Here is a 22311-nt window from a genome sequence, read left to right on the forward strand (position 1 = left end):
GAGCTGATATATATGTCCCCGTCTGAGTCCAAAGGCCTGAGAACCAGGAGAAGACCAAGGTCCCAGCTCACCAGTCAGGCAGAGAGTTAATTCTCCCTTCATTCACCTCTTGGTCTATTCAGGCCCTCAGTGGATTGGATGATGCCACCCACATTGGAGAGGGCATTTATTCAGTCCACTGATTTAATGCTAATGTCATCCAGAGACACCCTCACAGATACATCCAGAAATAATATTTAATCTAGGCACCCTGGGGCCCAGTCAAGTTGACACATAAAATTAACCATCACAACTTTGTTAATATTATTTATTGTATTCAGCACAGTTCCTGACACACAGTAGGTACACAATAAATGCTTGAATGGATGTGGCTGCAGAGTTGTACACTGCTGCACCTTTGTAAACTACTTCAAATCACTCTTGCAGCTAAAGAGAAGGTGTAGGGGAGAGTTCTTTTCCCCAGCAAGAGTGGCAGTATAGAGGAGGCAGACCTTAGGTTAGAGTCAGTGCCCAAGTCAGAAGTTGTATGTTGTTAAAATTGCCCAAATCCCTTAATTTTTCCATAGCATAATGAGAGGCTCTTAAAAGAGACTTCTGGAAACAGAATGGCCAAAGAACTGTAGGTCTGCTTTTCCCATCTCATGCTCACTCCTTGGTATGTGCTCGTTAGGTTGCATTTCAGGGACATTGCCTACACTGTTTTAAGCCCCCTACTCACTACCACCAAGTGACATATAGTGAGATCCTGCTGAAAAACTGGTGTGTAGTGGTTAGAGAACATCACTTGTCAGGAGTCGTGGGTCTTCCATTTGTTAGCTGTGACCTTGGGCAAGACTTAAGACTCAGAAATGATAATAGCAGTAGCAGAACCAGCTAATGTTTGTTGAGAATTTACTATGGCTAGCTGTAAATGCTAAAGATGGATTTCTCTTATTTAATCCTCATAACAATTTTATTAGGTAGATACTATTATAATTACCATTTTATAGGTAGGGGTAATGGCACTGGTGCTAGCCCATAGTCACATGGATGGTCAACCTAGGATTTGAACTCAGCATTTTACTTTGGAGCCCCAGCTCTAAGCACTAAGTCATGTGCTTTGCAGGATTGTTATATTTAAGTTAGTTTAGGACATTTAAAGTTGTAGCCAGTGTTTACTAGATAGAAACTCTTCAATAAATCTTAGCTATTACCATATAGATTCTCAGCCCTATCAGACTTAATAACCCTTTTTTATAACCAATAATTTATATTCCATTTCTTTTCTATTCTTAAATGAAATTTGTAGATAATGTAACCTACATAAGCACATAATTAAAGAAATCACTATAATATACACTTGCAATGTAAAGGAGAAATGAAAGTAATTTATAGTAAAATAAGTATTTCAAAATGTAAATGTTTGGGCATGATTACACTAGAAGACAATATATAGTAGTCAGATGCTTATATTTACTTATAATGAATATTTGGATTTTTAAAAAGATCATCAGTAGCAATTTCATACTAGTAGTATTTGAAAACAAAAAAGTAGACGTATGGTGGATGCTAGAATAAAAGCTATTAGAAGCTAGAACAGTCTTATTTGTATATGGTCTTACCATAGTTCCTACATGAATGGCTAGAGATGCACTGAGAAATTGTATGGTATGTATGTTGTGTGGAACTATCCTTTCCTTTGCAGTACACCGAGCACCATTGGAATCCATCTGCTAAATGACAGTAACGTCCCTTTCTCATTGTGACAACCAAAAATGCCTCCATAGGGGCACCCACCCCTAGGGGGCGATATTAGCACCTTTGTGAGCACTACGTTAGAAAGTTATTAGATGTTTGTTGAGTGAAGAGTTGGCTTGAGAAGTCCATAGACTTAGCATTTGACATCTTGGAGCTTATGGTCTTTTTTGCTAATTATACAGTGTATAATTACAGAGTAACATTGATTCCTGCAGACATCATACAAGTTATTGTGTACATTTTAGGGGGGAGAGAATAAAGTAAGTGATCCTTGAAGAATTAGAGGAGTATAGGAAGGCATCCTAAAGTAAAATTTTAGTTTTAACTAAAGTTGATGTAGGAGTCTGCTGATATTGTATAGCAAATCAACTTGGTTATAAAATATTTTATTAGAAATTGTTTTTACCAATGTTTGACCTGGGGTAGCATGCCATATTTAAGATTCATAAAGTAAGTTGACCACTTTTTAAAAAGTAAATAAATGATAAAAGTAAGCCTTGTTCTTTGCAGAAAAATTGAGAAATACAGAAAACCATATACATGGAAATAAAAAACTATGGTGACAAGTAATGTGAAAAATTTACTGGTGTTTTCTTCCAGGATTTACTCTATGAATATTTATTTTTTCTAAATTAGATATATATGTGTATATATATGTAATTTATTTTCTTGCTATATTTTTATATTATCAAATTATTTAAGAAATTTGCATTCAGTTTTGTGGACTAGATAATACATTTAAAAATGGCAGGGACTTCCCTGGTGGCGCAGTGATTAAGAATCCACCTGCCAATGCAGGGGACACGGCTTCGATCCCTGGTCTGGGAAGATCCCACATGCCGCGGAGCAACTAAGCCCGTGCGCCACAACTACTGAGCCTGCGCTCTAGAGCGTGTGAACCGCAACTACTGAGCCTGTGCTCTAGAGCCCGTGCTCCGCAACAAGAGAAGCCACCGCAGTGAGAAGCCCGCGCACTGCAACGAAGAGTAGTCCCCCGCTCGCCGCAACTAGAGAAAGCCCGCGCGCAGCAACAAAGATCCAACGGATCCAAAAAAAGAAAAAGGGCACAAAATTCTCAGAAGTTACGTATATGGTATTATCACCTACTTTTCACCTAACATCTTTTTCTGTCACACAGTATTCTTATAAAGGGTAATGCTCAGTGACTCCTTGAACAGATATAGCATGGTTTAAATAAATATTGCCTTGTTGGATATTTAGGTTGTTTCTATGTTTTAGATATGAATACATTTCTATTTGAAATGACTGTAATAAATTTTCATCTATAATAGTTTCCTTCAGATATATCCCTAAATGTGTAATTCTAGATAAAAAATCACATTTCTTTTTTAGAACTCTTGAAATGTATTGTTAAATTATGTTCTCAAAAGATTGAGCCAGTTTAAATTAGCACAACAGGTATATTGGTATGCCCACCAAACTGAATTTTTTGTTTGTCTAATAACCAGTTTTATAAGCTAAAAATAGCATTGTGTTTTCATGTACCACTCTGATTGCTAGTGAAACTCAGCATTTTTTTTTTTTAATATTCTTTTTTTTTTTTTTAATTTTGTATTTATTTATTTATGGCTGTGTTGGGTCTTCGTCTCTGCGCGAGGGCTTTCTCCAGTTGCGGCAAGTGGGGGCCACTCTTCATCGCGGTGCGCGGGCCTCTCATTATCGCGGCCTCTCTTGTTGCGGAGCACAGACTCCAGACGCGCAGGCTCAGTAATTGTGGCTCACGGGCCTAGTTGCTCCGCGGCATGTGGGATCTTCCCAGACCAGGCCTCGAACCCGTGTGCCCTGCATTGGCAGGCAGATTCTCAACCCCTGCGCCACCAGGGAAGCCCCTCAGCATTTTTTATATATTAATTGACCATTTGTTATTTTTTGTAAATTTATCTTTTGTATTAATTTGTACTGTCTCTCTTTTAGTAATAAGTTATGTCATATTATACTATTTTCCCCAGATTTTAAAACTTTAGTTCTTTATGATATTTTTGACATTTAGAAGTGTTAAAGTTTTTTAAACATACCAATTCAGTGTCATTTCTCAAACATGAATCATCTTTTTTCTTTTCATCTACTAATCCTTCAAGACCCAGTTCACATTTCACTTTCTCTGAGGAGGCTTTTCTTGAATACTTCAGTTTACAGTAATAGGTATTAGATATTACATTTATTGTCTATACTTTTGATTTAGTACATGATCATATGTGTGTGTGTATATATATATATATATATATATATATATATATTTCCTATTTATATGGTTCGCTACCAAGATCGTAAGGTCTCTGAGAACAGAGTTCATTTTTCTACTCTAGCATTTACCTTGAGACTTTGTGTACTAGACGTATTGAATAAGTGAATTTTGATGATAATGAAATGACATTACATCATTAGTGCTCATGACAAACATTGGCAAGCATTTCCTCTTATATTATCTCCCTGGATCACAAGCAAATGATGTAGATAGGATAGGGATTTTCATTCTCATTTTTATGGATAGTTGATAGTTAATTTTCATTATGATTGTGAAAAAAGGTATGAGAAAGTAGCATAACTCTTCTTTTTAAAAACCAAATAAAAGAACAAACTCTTTTGTAGTAGAAGTATGTCATAATACTATGGTATTGCATTCATGAATATGAAATGAACTATTAATATTCATGCCTAGTCTGAGAATTTATTTTTGTTTCTTTTGCAGTGCCATACAAATTATATTCCCGTCTGTGGATCAAATGGGGACACGTACCAAAATGAATGCTTCCTCAGAAGGGCTGCTTGTAAGCACCAGAAAGAGATAACAGTAGTAGCAAGGGGACCATGCTACTCTGGTATGTGTGATATTCTTCTGAAAAAATGTTAGAAATGGTTCTGCCATACTTGTAAGAGGAAGTTTCCAGTCAGAGGTTTATTCCCAAAACTGCTGTATGGTTTGGTGATGATTATGTGGGGAATGGGGGAGCTCTTTTTTGCCTCCATTTCATGTTGCTTTTTAACCCCAGGTAGTCTTGTACCGACTATGTTACTTCTCAGGATGTTTTTAATGCTTAATGCTTTTTTTTGGTGGGGACTTTGCATATCTTTTGCCTTATGGTTTGAATAGAAGACAGGATAAGATTTGGGGTGGGAAATGCTATGGGATCCATTTTGTTGATTTTTATCTTGGGGGGTGGGGAAGGAGTGGGGAGTATCCATAGGAAGTCATTAGTGGCATCCCAGGATGTGTCTCTGTCCAATCTCTTCTCTTTTTATATCTTCTCATTTCTGTTTGCTAGCCCTCGTCATCCACCTCCCCCAATTGTTTGTATTTACTTCCTTGTCTTTTCCTTCCTGAATTGGTAATGGTTAATTTTAGAAGGCATTAATATTAGTATCTTACTTGCGTTTGTATTTGGGGGCAGGGATGCAGAGTGAGGTATTGTAATAGAATTATTGTATGAAGGTTAGCAGTAAAGGTGGAGACTATTCTTATATGATTACTCCATTTCCTTTCTTTCCCTGTATATTACAGTGCCTGTATTTTTATTGGGGCTCCATTACATAAGCGTAATTGATTGATGGCCCATGTGGTTGATCTCAAACTCCAGGTACACTAATACCACATGACTCAAAGCCCCCACTCTGAACTGTGTGGTTGGTATTTCTGGTGTGGCCAGCCCCTGCCCTAAGAGTATTGAGTGTGGCTTGTCCCACCCTAAGGTCTGATGTGGTCAACACCCTTCCTAAACATCGATTGCCTTCCAGAAGCTGAGGGCGAAGGCCAAAACTCTCTTTGGGCAAGGCCAAATTCTTTTCCATACACTAAATAATTAGATGCTCTTAGGCCAATAGACTATCATTTGATATGGTTCTTATACACTTCTCTAAGTACATTATGTTTCACAGACTTGATTTAGTAACTAAGAAGGAATATGGCGTTCTTTATAATCCCAAATTAATTATGCATCCTTTATGAGAAGTTTAAGACACCAACTGCTTTGATAAGCAGTGAATATTAAGCATTGGGAGGCAGAGTGGAAAGAGCTGGAAAGAGCACTGCACTAGGGTTACAAGACTTGACTTTAAAGTAACTCCAGCTCTTGTTTACTGTATGACCTTACACAAGTCACTTAGCTGCTTTGAGCCCCAGTTACATACCTAAATTGTTAGATGGATGTCATCTCCTGGGGTTAAGTGAGAATTGAATGAGCTAAGCTATAAGGTGCTATATTGATTTTGTTATCTTCTGGCTGGGGCCAGAGTTGTTCATGTCATTTGGTCTGGTGTTGGTCCTATTCCCTGTGCTAGGAACAACATTCTCCTTTGCTTATTTGAGAACTTTTTTATGCTTTAAGATTGAGCTTAAGCCTTTTCTACTCTGTGAAATCTTTCTTCTCTGGTATCTCCTGGCAGAATTTATTCACACTTTGTGCATATCTCTATGTAAATATCATACTGTATTTCATTTATCCAACACATCTGCCTTTGGCCAGATCCTGTTTCTCAACAGGAAAGTACTATGTCCTGCCTAGGGAGGTATATCATAATCCCAGGGTTGGGGCAGGGGAAGGCGTGTGTCCAGCGAAAATATGATTGACAAGAAGAACTCAACCTCATTATCAGAATAGTCACAGTATATTTAATTTATTTCACAATTTTAAATGACCCTTAAGGAAGGTGTGAGATATTATATTTATTAAAATTGGACATTAGTTGGAAAAAAGATTGAGAGTAAGTATGTCATGCACTGGAACTGTCTTATTTATCAGTTTATATCTACCTTTTACTTATTATGTGTATGTTGTCTAACACATAATAAGTACCCAGTCAATGTATATGGAATAGAAGGGACAAAGAGAGTTTTCCTAAGAAAAGTTTGGTAATAAAAATACTTCTGAGTTCCCTTTTTCCTTGTCTTTTTTTCTGCTCTTTTACTCTTTTCCTCTTTGCTTTCTCAGAGAAGATATAATTTTTTTATGGTTGATCAATCAAAATGAATACAATGTAAGACTTTGTATAAAATCCCATGAAGAGTTGAAGTGGATGCTACATAAAATATGTATTTTTTTTCCAGTTCTTCCTGTTTCTACCACGTTTGGGACTTTTATTATAGTCTGCAGGAGATTGAAGGGAAGGGGGGAAGGGAGCAATATTGTTGAGGGTGTCTCCTACTCTGGAGAACTATTTGAAGAACTGGAATGGATTCTCTAGGAAATCCTCCTCCCTAGAAAGTGCTGGGTAAAGTGTTTAGTTCATCACTTGCCATCTCTGTTCCACACTTATGATACTGCACCATTGCCCTCTTTTCAACATGCTCTGCGCCATATGTTGGTTCTTCTAGGATTATAAAATACATATTTTAAATTAATTACATTTTACTCCGGCTTCTTGCTGGTAACTTTGAGGGAGGCTCTTTAATTTGACTAGTAACAAGTTTCTCACCTACACCTTGGTGAGATTCCCTCTGGTGAGGTTTCCTAGAGGAAGTTAATTTCATCAGTAATATGAAAACCTCAACCCTGAGGTTCTTTCCTTCTAAACCTTGGGGCTTTTCATATCTTTTGGCTTTTGGCTGTTATCCACAGATTTAATGAAGAAGATTTTTGGAGCAAGACCCAAAGCTCTTTTCCTCCCTTTTTAATAAAAGCAGTTTATTCTTTATTCCTTTCAAGCTTTAACAAAATTAAAAATTTCTTCTACCTTTTAAGTGAGTTATTTAAAGTTATTTCTATTTAGCCATTTACTTTATAATATTTATCGGTTTTTACTCTGTACAAGGCACCTGGGTATTTCCTGAATGGGCTACAAAGATGTATGAGGTATGGATTATGTGTCCAAGTAATTTATATTTGAAGAAAGGTACAAAATAAGTATATAAGAATAAACTGTTAGATATCCAGAAAAAAATGAGAAAAAGGGCTACATGAGAATGGATATCACAGTTTGATTTTTGATAAGAAATTTTACTATTTGATAAGATGAGATTTCCAGGAAAAGTATTCATATTCATTCTTTATTTTTCTTCTCAGATAATGGTTCTGGATCTGGAGAGGGAGGTAAGTTTCAAATACCCCTTAAAAAGCATTTTTTTTCTTTCACTTTTTAAAAACAGCTCTATTGAGATAAAATTCACATACCATGCAGTTTGCCCATTGAAAGTATGTAATTCAGTGGCTTTTAGCGTATTCACAAAATTGTACATTCATCACCACAGCCAACTTTAGAACATTTTCATTATCCCGGAAAGAAACCCTGTACCCCTCAGCTATCACCCCCAATCCCTCTATCCCCCTTAGCATTCTTTTTTTCCTGCATTTATTTTTCATTATAGGTTTGTTGTCAGACAAAGGGGAAATGTTGCACCTGTTAAACTGAAGTTACACCAAGGTGCCCTCTCCTTAGGATCATCCCCAGGTGATTTTAGCTTGGACCAGAGTATATAACACTCTCCCATCCCTTGCTTACAAATTTTTGCTCATAGGGAATTTTCAAGGTACAATATTTAAAAACTGTTTTAAAAACTAATATTTGGTAATTCAGTTTACTCTGAATTATTAGAATTGAGAATGACTGATCTATTTCATGGTCTAATGAGGCTGTAATTCTTAATGAGTATCCACTGTATGCAAAGTAAGTTTGAGGTGCTCTGGGGATGCACTAAAAGAAAAAACATACTCTGGTAAAATTCACACTTATGCAAATGAAAACTACAGTTGTGATCCTTTCAGTACTATCTGAAACCTTATTCCACCCTTCTACATTTCATAGAATCCTAACATTTTAGAGTTGGAAGGGACTTTGAAGGTCACCTAGAGAGTAGAAGAACTGTTCTGAGAAAGAATTTCAAGGATGACAGTTTGACCTTAAAAAAAAAAAAAGATTTAAACTGTCCAACAATAGAATTTAATTTAAATGGACATGTTCAAGCAGAAACTTCATGATCATGTGTGAAGGATGAGATCATAAATTCTGGATCTTAGAGCTGGAAAGGACTTTAAAGGATCATGTGGTCCAGCCCCTGTGGTCAGATATTCAGTTAGGAAACTGTCATTGTTACTATATTAAAGAAGTGGAAGTTGATCTCCACATTTGCTTATATGGTACAAATACTGGATATCTTGCCCTGAGGATGTTGGTTGTTGGCAATTTTTTTTTAGGGAGTGTGAGTTAGAAAGGCTAAGTGGTTTGCTCAGATTAATATACAAACTTTAGTGAGCTCATGGTGGCTGTATGATTTCTAGATCTCATTATGTTTCTGAGGCCTTAGAAATACTTAGGATTATGCTCCCTGGAATTGTTTTGGGAGTATTCATTAGAATTTGGGAAGGATTTCTACTTAAAGTGTAGGCAGACACACAAAATGGCAAGTTTGGTAATAGTACCAAACAGGCACTTACGTTTGTGTGCTTTCCTTATAACATCTTCTCTGCTGATTGACACCCCCTCAATAAGGTGTGTTTTCCCAAACCAGACTGGGAAATCCCTTGAGTAAACTGTAATCCCTAAATTGGCTTCAGAACTGATCTCCCTGCCCAGTTTGCGGTTATCAGGGTAGGATCCACTCTAGTTAAGACCCAGAAGTGTAGGGTTCCCTAAATGTGGGATATGAGCTGAGTTGGGGGCTGGTGGTATGCACTGTTTTTTTGTGCTGGGTCATGGGAGACACGTACCCTTCTGTATTCTGGGTGTTGTTGGCTGTGCTAGGTGGTAAAGTAGAAAAGGGCAAGTTCTTTGTAAATAGACCCCTTTCCTTTTTAAAATTTGGAGATAATTTTTAAGGCAGGTGTGAAACTGATGTGAGGAAAAGGTAGTGGTTAGACTCTGCTTTGTTTAATCACTTATTTGCTAACCAGGATTGCACAGGCTATTTCGATAGGGTAATCACTGGACTAAATTTATTGCTCATGTTTTTTTTTCCTCTCTCTTATTTAATGTTATGGTAATTCTTTTAAAGAATCAACAAAATCTAGCATACTGTTCCACTGTACATAGGTTAAGGGATTATTTTTCTAGCCCCAATACTTTTTTTTTTCACAAAATATGTTGTACTCTGTATTGTCAACATTCTTGGACTCAAGCATTGATAGAGTTTTGGAACTGATTGTTTTCAAGAGCTTGGGTACATTTTCCCCAGAAGTAGGATAATGGCTGCTGAAAACATGAAGCATATCTGGAAAGGATCCCAACTTTTGGTTGAAAATTTAATTTTTCTTTTTAAACAGAAGAGGAAGGGTCAGGGGCAGAAGTTCACAGAAAACACTCCAAGTGTGGACCTTGCAAGTATAAAGCTGAGTGTGATGAAGATGCGGAAAATGTTGGGTGAGTTGATTGAGGGAAGGGGATAAACTTACTTGGAGGTTAATTATCAGCATTATTATATTATAGAAAGGTATCATCTAATTTGCTTCTGTGTATTTTGTGCGTGCCTTCTATTTTTTTTTGTTTAATGCTCGTCTATTGGCTTTTAAATTGATATAATACTATAGCTATTTAAGTGTTTTAGAATGGAAATCCATTTATAATTTTTTTCATTTTACCGCTGCCTTTTTTTCACTGATAGTTTTACATATTTTTTTAAAAAAATTTATTTATTTATGGCTGTGTTGGGTCTTCGTTTCTGTGCAAGGGCTTTCTCTAGTTGCGGCAAGCGGGGGCCACTCTTCATCGCGGTGCACGGGCCTCTCATTATCACGGCCTCTCTTTTTGCAGAGCACAGGCTCCAGACGCGCAGGCTCAGTAATTGTGGCTCACGGGCCTAGTTGCTCCGCGGCATGTGGGATCTTCCCAGACCAGGGCTCGAACCCGTGTTCCCTGCATTGGCAGGCAGATTCTCAACCACTGCGCCACCAGAGAAGCCCAGTTTTACATATTTTATACCAAGTGCTAATTTTATTCATCAGAATTGCTCTTATTTGGAATTATCTTACTATTATATTTTTAACTAGTATCAATGATAAACAGTTTTTCTTTTTCTTAGCTTGCATTTTTATACACAAACTTTTCATGTATGTCAGTGCATTAAGAAAAATTCAAAACATTCAAAATTTTAGAGATAGTAAGTAAATATTACATAATAAGTAAAAATTATTTCTGGAAATCTCAGCTGCACTGATTGACATTTTGTTTTATTTTCTCACTCATGTTCAGCCTTCACTAAGGTGGGTTTTGTAGCTGGACAGCATTGTTTGTCCAATTTCCTGTGCACTCCCTGTGAGAAGGGTGTTGTTTGGTGGAGTAGTAACAATATAGACCTCATCAACACAGTCATGTTTGTTTCTTCCTTTCATCAGGTTCCTGTTTGTTTATTCCCAGTCTCAACCTTCTTTCATTTCTCTGTGGTGCTTGCTTTTTGCATAGGTGATTCTAAAAGCTTTAATGCTGTCTTTAGGACCTTATGTAGCACAAATGGATCTTCTTCACTTCCTCAATTTTCCCTTAGTGCATATTTTACAACACTTATTTTATAGAGATTTGCACTTTCTTTCTTACTCGTATGTATTTTCACTGTGAATTTCCAGACTCATGTTTTATTCAGCCCTTAAATGCCTATTTGAGCCTTTTACTGATCAATGGTAGTATGGTTTAATTAGCATTTATGCCTGGAATGAGTTTTACAAATCAGGATAACCACATTTTCAGTATTTTGGTACAGAATCACCTATTTGTCTGGCACTGGGTAAAATTAAATGTTTGATAATTTACTTGATAGATGTTTGAAAGTAGGTGAGAATTGGCAAAAGACACGGTCAATAAAAAGTGAATTCAGCAAACCCTGAGTTTACTCTGTTTCTGCATATTGGTCATTTGGATTGACATGTCCATCTGTTTCAATCAGAGTGGATTGATTTGTAAGAACATGTTTTCCAAAGTAGATTTTGGCCTGTAGAACATGAGAGAAATGATAGCAATGTGGACTTGCAGAGAGAACAGGTAATAGGTATTATGTTCTCTTCTTCTCTCTTTGTACTAATGACATGCATGATGAAACACCAGCATTTGTGTGTGTGTGTGTGTGTATTTTTGTAGCTATTTAGTTCTTTTCAGTATTTTTCCTCAGGACTGTTCTATAATAGTGTTCAGATTCAGAATAGCTGTCAGTGATTGATTGGCTTGGTCTGTTGATCTGTTGTTATTCCTTTGACAGTACCTCTCTTCAGTCCTATTTTTTACATTTCTCTGCTGTCATTTTTCATCCCTTAATTGAAAGAGATAGAGATCTTTTGCTGGGAAGTAGAATGGATTCTGTGTAGTTTCAGAGGTGGCCCCAAGTATGACATCTATATGATAAAATACACATCTTTCTGTGTACCCCTTCTCTTGATGGAATATGTAGCCTATGCCCAATCAGAGCAACTCTGTTGTATATACTAAATTCATTTTGTGTGTGTCTGTTTGAGAACTTGCAACTGCTGTTCTTGCAGGTACAGGCTCTAAGCATAAGAAAGTGGGCATAGACCAGGGAAGGGCTTACCGATAGTAAGGAGCATGCAGGCTGAGGAGCTTCCTAAGGAGCACATGGATAGATTGGGACAGGCAGCCAAGACCAGGCCAGGAAATTGATGCAATAATAGGAGAACATTAAGGAAGTAAACTGTACCTTTACCTAGAAAATAAGTACATATATACATGGTAATAATAGATATTAAGTAAAACAAAATTCTATAAAATGATACTTAACCTTTACTAAAAATAATGTACTCTAATATTTTCCATACTGATTATGACCTACAGTTTAAAAAAATTGCTCTGTAATGTAACTATAATAGATATTTTATTTCATATTACATTTTTAGGTATGGGTATTCATTTTTCATTTAAAAAAATATTTTATCTTTTCTCATTTTGAAATGTCTTTCCTATCAAAAGAAATGCTATATATAACCTATCTGGTTTCCAAAGGGCAGCTAATCTTTTTTTTTCCTTTTGTAGTTGGTTAATTTATTATTATTTTTTAAAATTTCTTTTTTTATTGAAGTATGGTTGATGTACAATGTTGTGTTAGTTTCAGGTGTACGGCAAAGTGATTCAGTTATACGTATATATATCTATCCTATTTCAGATGCTAAAATCTTTCTCTTGCTTTAAAACTCTTTCTTTTTTTCTTGCTAATAGTAGGAAAGAAAACTGGCTATTTGGGGGAGGGGATAAATGGTACCATGTAAGTTAATTTTCTGCTATTAAGAGAAGCATAGTTTTTTATTTAGCCATTTAAATAGAAATTGATTTAAATATATTGTCTTAGAGTATACAAAACATATTCTAACATATTCTTAGAGTCATATATTGTATAGTTTGTTACATTTTTCAAATGCTGTTATATAGATTATTTTTTCAGCTCTTTATGGCAGTCTGTCCAGTGGGTAGGGCAAGGAAGTATTATCCTGATTTTACTGGGGGAGCTGAGCTCAGAAGAAGCTGAATGGCTTGTGATCAAGCAGCAGAACCAGAACACAGGTCTCATGACAAGAGATTTATCCATTCTGTTGTGCACACACGTGTGTAATACGATGATCTTCTCAGAGGCCACTGCTGTTTTTAGTGGTAGCTGTTTCACGCCAACTAAAGGCTCCATTTTGCTTTGTGTTTTGGGTTCTACATTGTTTTATAAAAATGATTTTTCTTCTCCCATGTCAGGCTCTTCGCTGTTGCATCTGGGTGCTGTCAGTATGCCTTGTCAGTGATTCTGACTGTAGATGACTCCAACTTATTAATTGCCTCTCTGCTTCCCTGAAATAGGAAACAGTATGCTTTTAGAAACTATATCAAATGTAGGAGTAAATTCTAAATGTAAAATCAGAGTAAATAGGTTCTTAGTGAAGTGTATGAACTTCAGATATTGCATGAATTTTGTCTCTCTTGTCTGCTCGGTGGCTATTTTATTTATAATTTAAATTATTTTTGCTTGTGAGAGGCTTTTTTCCTCTTTCTTCCTGAAGCACACTGTGTCTCTCTAATGGCATCGTGGGGCTTTGCATGGGTTTGTGATGGCTATCTTCATTGATGCTTACCTTTTGAATTCATACCTAGAGTAAGGTAGTTGAAGTTCCAAGAAATTTGACTCCCACATGGGTGAGGTTTCAGTATTCCACTGCGACCGTTGTGACATACAGTGGCTAGACTTTCTGCTTAGTCTTAAAACTTGGAAACAATACCTGCTTTACAGAAAATTGTATTTCTTAAACTACATAATTGTAGCAACCACACCCCCTCTTTATCTAAACAGTATTTCTAACCTGCCCAAGGCTGAGGTTATTGCTGCAAGATAGCCCTCAGCTGTTTGTCTGGACGGTGGGGCCAGGTAATCATAGAACTGCTTCAGCCAGGTAGACCTTTTATATACCTGACCTAAATCCCTGCCATGAACGATTTGAATAGTCTGTAAAATCATCTGGCATAATGTCAATACAGGCGAGTTATAAAAAACCTCTAATTATTCCTTTAAACTTTGTCTGCCATGTGCTTTATGGAAATTGTCCCTGCTCTTCTGCCTCTTTGATGTCAGTCATTTTGGAGATGCTGTTTCCCTTTTCCCCTGAGTGATGTAAGCTCTCAGAGTTGCTCAGAGAAAGAATCATGTAGGTGTGCAGTATGACAGACAACGTTGAGAAGCAGTTAATTCACCTGTTGGACATCTTTGTCATTTATGGTACCATTTTCTGTTTGGACACAGTTGCTGGCCGCTATCACAGTCTGATGAGTCTCTCCCTCAGAACGTGGAATGAAATTTTTTTGTTGTTGTTTAAAGAGAGAGAGTAATGCTATACATCTGTCGTCTCCATTAATGTCCTCCTTTCTGGAAGTTGCATATACTTTTAAAAAAAAGAACAACCAAAGGAGTACTTTTCTACCATTATCTACTCTTCGCTTCTGATTTCCTCCTAATCAGAGATGACAATAATTTTCATCATTTAACATTGCCTGACTCTGGATATTTGGAATCTTAGACTTTCAAAACTATTTAGGTTTAATAAATTTCTACCAAGGCCCCTTAGATTATAATGGAAAAATAATTGTATGTTGTCCTTTATGCTCTGATAACAGGAAATAAACACTATTAAACGTTATTTTATACCAAGTATAACCCAGATGTTAATAATGACAGGCTCATTTGTCCAGAAATGCAGAACACAGTATCCCCATGGCCTCCTGCAGTTTGCTGAATGCTCTGTTACTCTTTGATGATTTGCCTCTGTTATTCTGTCTGCCTGAAGTCCCACCCCTGTATATCTACTTGTTTAATTCCTACTGTTCCTTCCAGCTTGGCTGAAGTATGACTTCAGCACCTCTTCCTAGCAGCCTCCCTTGCTGTTTCTGCAGTCCCTATGAGTTAGGTGACTAACTCTGTGTTCCTCCCTTGGTCTTGAGAAAAACAACCTCCACATAGCACTTAAATACTGTTGGGATCACTAACAGATTGTGGGCTCCCTGAGTACAGGGACTTTGTCTTGCTGGTTTCTATGTTGGATGAACTTGCCATAAGGTTGGGTATCTTAGGGTCCCTCTATAGGTCTTGTTGAACTCGTGGCAGTTCACACAGGGCTTTCCTGTTCACTTAGAGCCGCACAAAGGGTCGTTGTGATGGTTTAACATGTGTGAAAAGCACTAGTAGTATTGTGAGGAATTTGTAGCAGGTGAACTTGTTGCAGGCTTCGTTAGGTGTTTCTGAAATCTAAATAGCTTCACATGAATTAGTTTAAGCCAGTGTTTTCCTAACTGCTAAATAAAACTTACCATATGGAGAAGGAATGACACTTTCTATGTACAGTAAGGAGAAAGGAAGAGACAGGATAGATATTTTTCAATAATCATACCTTTCAGACGTACATAGTATTTGATGATTTCAAAGGGCTTTTTACAAAAGCTTATTTGATTCTGTCACCAGTGTTTGAGGTATTATCGCTATTATTAAAGACTCAGAGTTGTGATTTGCCAAAATCCTAGAGCTAAATCAGAGAAGTCATTGAATTTATTCATGTATGTATGTATGCATTCATGCCTTTGAAATTCATAGTGTTAGGAAATTCAAAAGTTTTAAAAGGCTATACAGTAAAAGGTCTGTTTCCCACCCCACCCCTGATCCTCAGCCACCCAATTGTCTTCACTAGAGGCAGTCACTGTGATCTGTTTCTTAATCTCCCAGAGGTATTTTTTGCAGGTACAAGCAGGTATGTACACGTATTCTCTTTCTTTCCTTTTTTTAAACTAATGGCAGCGCACTATACATACTGCTCTACTCTTTATTTAAAACTTTTTCTGTAAAATGTACATTTTGCATACAGATGTGTTTAAAACATACACATGCAATTTAGAGAATACTACACCTATGTACGTAACACCTAGGGTACAAAATAGAATATTGCCAAATTCACAGTACCGAGTGTTGACTTAGCTGGCACTGTTAGATGAAAGCTTACGGAAAAAGACACATTGAACAGTCTCTGTGTCAGAGTCTGACTTTTGGCTTCCTGGTTTACAAGATTCCCTTCTGGGGAAGCGGGTGGGCAAGACCCTGAGTGAGTTATGGGGAATGTCATAGGGCTCATAGTTGAGACATCTGGCAGGATTCTCATGTCACCAGGTATGGATGATTGGCAGAAATGTGGTCAGAGAGTGGACTGCTCTGTGTTTTCTACCTCCAGCTCTCAGGAGTACGTCAGTTAAATGAGTGTGCTCGTTTGGTTCAGGTAGTTGACATGAAGGGGAGAGCAGGAACTTCATCAAGGCAAGTACAATTAAGAATCTGAGCCAGGCTTACCTGGGCATTCTGTCCTCTGGCTAAAAAGAGGGTAGTAGGCATCTTGGTAATGGCATCTAGCAATACGACTGTCCACAGAGTGCAACTATCAATATTTCAGTATGGGGACCTCCCTGGTGGCGCAGTGGTTAAGAATCCACCTGCCAATGCAGAGGACACAGGTTCGATCTCTGGTCTGGGAAGATCCCACATGCCATGGAGCAATTAAGCCCGTGCGCCACAACTATGGAACCTGTGCTCTAGTGCCTGCGTGCTGCAACTACTGAGCCCCCGTGCCGCAACTACTGAAGCCCGCGTGCCTAGAGCCCAGTGGTCTGCAACAAGAGAACCCACTGCAATGAGAAGCCCGCGAACTGCAATGAAGAGTAGCCCCCACTCGCCACAACTAGAGAAAGCCCGTGTGCAGCAGTGAAGACCCAACGCAGCCAAAAATTTAAAAAAAAAAAAAAAGAAAAATTTCAGTGTGGACTGGTTGCCCTCTTAATATAGCTGTCATCTTGGAATCTTCCTTCAATGTTGTGTCTTTTCCAACAACAATCAGTTCTCCAGTTCTCCTTCACCAACTGGGTGTCCTACAGTTTATTTCTTTTATGCACTTCTTGGAGTCAGCACAGACCCCACAGGGTAAGGGCTTAGACCCACAAATTGCCCCTGCTTTAGCCACCAGCTGCAAATGAGGTTCCTTGCACTTCTGCCTAGGATACTACGAATCTGGAGGTTCCTACGACCTCCCTTAAGGTTCTATAATTTGCTAAAATGACTTAGAATTAAGGAAAGAGCTGAGTCATCTCATTAGCATACAAAAGACTCTTTTGTCAAAGTTCCAAGGGTTTTAGGAGCTCTGCCAGGAACAGGGGACAAAGACCAAACATATTTTTTGTTATACCACAAGCATCATCCTAGAAATTCCTTTACCTCTCTCCTACATAGGATATTCTGTTTCTTGCATTTTTTACTTTTAACTTTTTTGTTTTACTCTCCCATTTTAGTATATCTTTCAGTAGCTTCTTGAGAAAGGGTACAAGGTGAGACCTTATATTTAAGGTGTTTTTATCCTACACCTAATACTTGACTTATAACTTGGTGAGTGCATAATTCTAGGTGGCAGATAATTTCCCCTCAGAATTGTGAAAACATTGCTCTGTTGGCTTCTAGCTTCCAGTTGAAGTCTGAAGCCACTCTGATTCACGGTCCTTTGTATATGATTTGTTTTCTCTCTCTTGAAGCATGTAGAATCTCCTTTTGGTCCTCAGTATAATGAAATTTCACAGTTCCTAGAATCTTACTGACTTCTGATTTGAGAAATTTTCTTCAGTTAGTTCTTTGATGACTTCCTTTCCTCTCTTTTCTATTTCTGGTACTTCAGTTATTTGGATGCTGGACATTCTGGACTAGTGTTTTAATTTTCTTTTCTCTCCTATTTTCTATTTAGAAAAATTTTTGCTGTTTTTTTGAATTTGTCATTTCTCCTGTACTTTTTAATTTCTTAGAGCTCATTTTTGTTCTCATGGTGCTTTTTCATAGCATCCTATTTTTGTTTTATGATTGCAGTATCTTTTTGTGGCTTGCATTATTGGTATTCTATCTGCTATAAGGATGAGGTTTTGTTTTATTCATTTTTATTCACTGAGTTTTAATCTGTTACTTTAACTTGTTTTGGGGGTTATATGGCCTTATAAAATGAATTAGTAAGTATTCTTTCTATTCTCTGGATGATTTTGTGTAAGAACAGAAATGTCTATTTATTGAATGACTGGAATGAATGTGTTCATGAACTCTTTTTAAAAAAACACCTGGATCTGATGCTGTTTTTGAGGGACATTTTTTAAACTGATTTCTTTAATGATTTTAGTACCATTCAGCTTCTATTTCTTTTTTGGTCAAATTTAACAGTTAATATTTTTTAAAGCTTATTCATTTCACCGAAGTTTTCAAATTTGCTGGCATAAAGTTGTTTACAATAAACTTTTATTATCTTTTAAACCATAATCTGTAGTCTTTTTAAGTCCAGTTACTGTTTTTTCTCTCATCCTGCTTTGTTGATTTGAAAGTCTTTTCAAAGGACCAACTTTTGGCTTTATTGATCTTCTCTGTTGTAACTTTGTTTTCTATTTCTGTTTAGATGTATCTATAAATCTATATCCATATCCATGTCATCTTTTTTTGTTTTCACTGGATTTATTCCATTGCTCTTTTTCTAATTTCTTAAATGGATGCTTAGTGATTTAACTTTTGGCTGTTCGTTTAATATTTGAGATAAAACTTGAAAAAGGTGCGGGATCAAACCGAGTGGATGTTTGAGGGAAAAGTGTTCCGGGAAGAGGGGAAGCCCTGAGACGGGAGTGTTCCTGGTGTGTTTGAGAGAAAAGCAAGACCAATTTAGTGAAAAGATTTTTCATGTTATAAATGTGGAAAATAACTACTTATCTCCTTTCATCTGTCACTTTCCCTGCTGAGATGTCTGTTTTATGTGACAGCTGTGATGAGTGGGGAGAACACCATCTCAGTCACTCATTAGATTTGTGATCTAAGGGTTTTTAACGTCTTTCATATTCAGCTTCCCTGTTCATAATTTGTTGTCGTGATTAAAGAGGCAAATGTGACTATCCCTGCACAGTAGGTGCAGAGTAAGTGGTTGTTAAATGTTTTGAATTTGACATGTTTGCTGAAGCGATTTCTTTCCATTTTAGTGCACACTCCTGTGCTTGAGCATCCTGCCCTCTGCTGCCGTTGCCAGTGTGCAAACAACGGGAACCGCTGTAATCAGTAGTGTCAGTGGCATCTAGGGTCTAATACTGTCCTCCCCTCCTCACTGTTTCACTGAGCTGGACGTTCCTTGAGATGGTGGTTTCATTTTCTTTCGTCACGTGCTATTGAAAACATTAGCAATGGTTGTTCTCACAGCTCTTGGTCTTACATGGACCTTTTCTACACATGATCAAGGAGGTTCCTGTTGAGCTGCAGTGCCCTCTTCCGAGTCACTCGTTTCTCCTTACTAGATTGGTTCAGGATCTTGCCTTTGTTGCTCAGCCTTTTCTCATCCCTGAAACTGTTCTGTAATACTTTCTTCCATTGGTCACCATTTATTCCTTAAACCTAGAGTTGGCAAAATTTTTCTATAAAGGACCAGATGGTAAGTATTTTACGGTTTGGGGACCACATATGGTCTCTGTCACATATTCTCCATCCCCACCCATTTAAAAATGTAAAAGCCATTTTTGACTTGTTAGTAAATATTCTTATGAATTTAAAGTTTTTTTTATGGTGCCTTAATTTTTAAATTGTGAAACAGAGCATATATTGAAAAGTTTATGAAAAACTTACACATTTAGTTTAATGTGCAAAAATGAAACAAATTGTGACTCCTGCCTTCCAAGCCAAGAAATATAGGGTATTGTCAATACTTTAGAGCTGCCCCCAGCCCTGTGACCCTCCCCAACTGCATCTTTCTTTGATCCATCCACTCTACTGCATTTTGTGGAAATCATTCCTTTGCTTTCCTTATGGTTTTATCACATGATAACCCTCCTAATAATATATTACTTGGCTTTTGTTTGATTTTGAGTTTTGTATAAGTGGAATCATACTATGTGTACCTTCTTTTGTTCAGCATTATGTTTTAAAGTTTTATTCATGTTAATGCTCATAGTTGCTTAGCTGAATTCAGTTGCTTAAAGTTTCCACATCCTTTTATAGTCCATTTTAATGTTGATGGACATTTGGATTGTTTCCAGTCTTCTGTTCTCATGAATAATGTTCTGTGAACATTCTTATGCATGTCTTCTGGTGCACATGTGTAAGAGATTTTCAAGGGCCTTACTCAGTAGTGGAATTATTGGGCATGTGCATGTCTAGCTTTTCCGGGTAATGCCTGTTTTGCAAAGTGGTTGTACCAGTAAGTTCTCCCTTCAGCAGAGGGTAAGAATTCCCTTTGCTCCTCATCCTTGTCAACACTTGGTATTGTTCTCTTAATTTTTGCTGTTTAGTGAATGTGATGGTATCTCATTGTGGTTTAAATTTACATTTTTTTGATTATTGAGCAGATTGAACACCTTTTTACATATATTGTTTTTATATGCTTCCAAGTTCTATGTCATTTTTTAAATTAATTTTTATATGTATTCTGGATACTGATTATTTGCTGGTTACATGGGCTGTAGTTTTTTTCTTTGTTTGCAGATTGTCATTTTTATTCTCTTTGTGAGGTGTTCTTTATTTCAAAGTTAAATTTATTGGTCTCTTACATTTGATCTTCTAAGTCTTTTGTAGTTTTGCCTTTCACATTTAGGTCTTTAATTCACCAGGAATTAACGAAATCTTCAAACATGTAGAAGAGGAGAAAAAAATAAAGTGGACCCCTCCCCAAATACCCATCACTCAGTTTCAGTTAGTGTAAAAAATCCAACTTTGTTTTATCTCTTTTTCCCTCCACCTTTTTTGGGGGAAGTATTTTAAAGAAAATCCCAGCATTATGTCCTTTCATCTCTAGTTATTTCAGTTTTACTGATATTTTATCTGTTTGATATGTGAGTTACAGAGAGATGCATGTTAAAATCTACTGTGGTAGATTTGGCTGTTTCTCATTGTGATTTTATCAGTTTTTGCTTTATAGATTTTGAGCCTATTTAAAAATATTTAGAATTATTATATCTTCCTGGTGAATAAAATTTTTTATTATGAGGGATCTTCTTTCTCATAAATCTTTTCTGCCCTGAAGCCTCTTATGTTTGACATATATATAGATATATAGCCATACTAAGTTTCTTCCATTCCAGGTATGATATATCTCTCACAGTTCTTTTATTTTGGTACAATACAGATAATAAAATTAACCATCTTAACTATTTTTAAGTGTGCTGTCCAGTGGTATTAAATACATTCATAATGTTGTGCTATCATCACCACCATCCATCTCCAAAACTCTTTTAATCTTGTAAAACTGAAAATATATCTATTAAACAGTAACCCCCCCCCCATTCCCCCCTCCCCCCAGCCCCTGGCAACTACCCATATCATTACAGTTGAATATGTCCCTTACAAGCAGCATATAGCTGGCTTTTGTATTTTTATCCAGCCTAACTATCTTTGTATTTTAACTAGAAAGTTTAGTTCACTTAAATATATTATAGGGAATTCCCTGGTGGTCTAGTGGTTAGAACTTGGCGCTTTCACTGCCTTGGGCCCAGGTTCAATCACTGGTTGGGGAACTAAGATCCCACAAGCCCCGTGGCATGGCCAAAATAAATAAATAAATAAAAGGTAAGAATTAAAAAAGATATATATAGGGGCTTCCCTGGTGGTGCAGTGGTTGAGAGTCTGCCTGCCAATGCAGGGGACACGGGTTCGAGCCCTGGTCTGGGAAGATCCCACATGCCGTGGAGCAACTAGCCCCGTGAGCCACAATTGCTGAGCCTGCGCGTCTGGAGCCTGTGCTCTGCAACAGGAGAGGCCGCGATGGTGGGAGGCCCGCGCACCGCGATGAAGAGTGGCCCCCGCTTGCCACGACTGGAGAGGGCCCTCGCACAGAAACGAAGACCCAACACAGACAAAAAAAAAAAAAAAAAGATATATATATATATATAAAATAAATACTGATGTACTTTGATTTTTTAAAAATCTTATTTTGTACTTTTGTCTTGCTTTCCCTTCGTTTCTCCTTTCTTGCATTCTTTTGAATTTTTTTCTCTCTATTAGTTTCAGTGTTATACATACTCCTTTTGGTGGTAACCTTAGCATTAACATGCTTATTCAACTTATCACCGTCTAAAATTCATCAATATCTTTGCTCTTCTTAAAATACTGTAATTTCATTCCCTCCCAATTTGTATGCT

At 37.2% G+C, this 22311-nt stretch overlaps 1 protein-coding gene across 2 annotated transcripts in view; it reads left to right on the forward strand.

The window, feature by feature from the left end:
• Positions 1-22311, forward strand: part of TMEFF1 (transmembrane protein with EGF like and two follistatin like domains 1) — a 146007-nt gene that overhangs the window by 92903 nt on the left and 30793 nt on the right. For both annotated transcript variants that reach the window (XM_059925191.1, XM_059925186.1), the window contains 3 exons: positions 4448-4577; positions 7755-7781; positions 9948-10044. In XM_059925191.1, the coding sequence (XP_059781174.1) occupies positions 4448-4577; positions 7755-7781; positions 9948-10044 (254 nt within the window). The remainder of the gene's footprint in view (positions 1-4447; positions 4578-7754; positions 7782-9947; positions 10045-22311) is intronic.

Source organism: Balaenoptera ricei, chromosome 6, assembly GCF_028023285.1.
Source record: "Balaenoptera ricei isolate mBalRic1 chromosome 6, mBalRic1.hap2, whole genome shotgun sequence".
In the NCBI taxonomy this organism is placed as follows: Eukaryota; Metazoa; Chordata; class Mammalia; order Artiodactyla; family Balaenopteridae; genus Balaenoptera; species Balaenoptera ricei.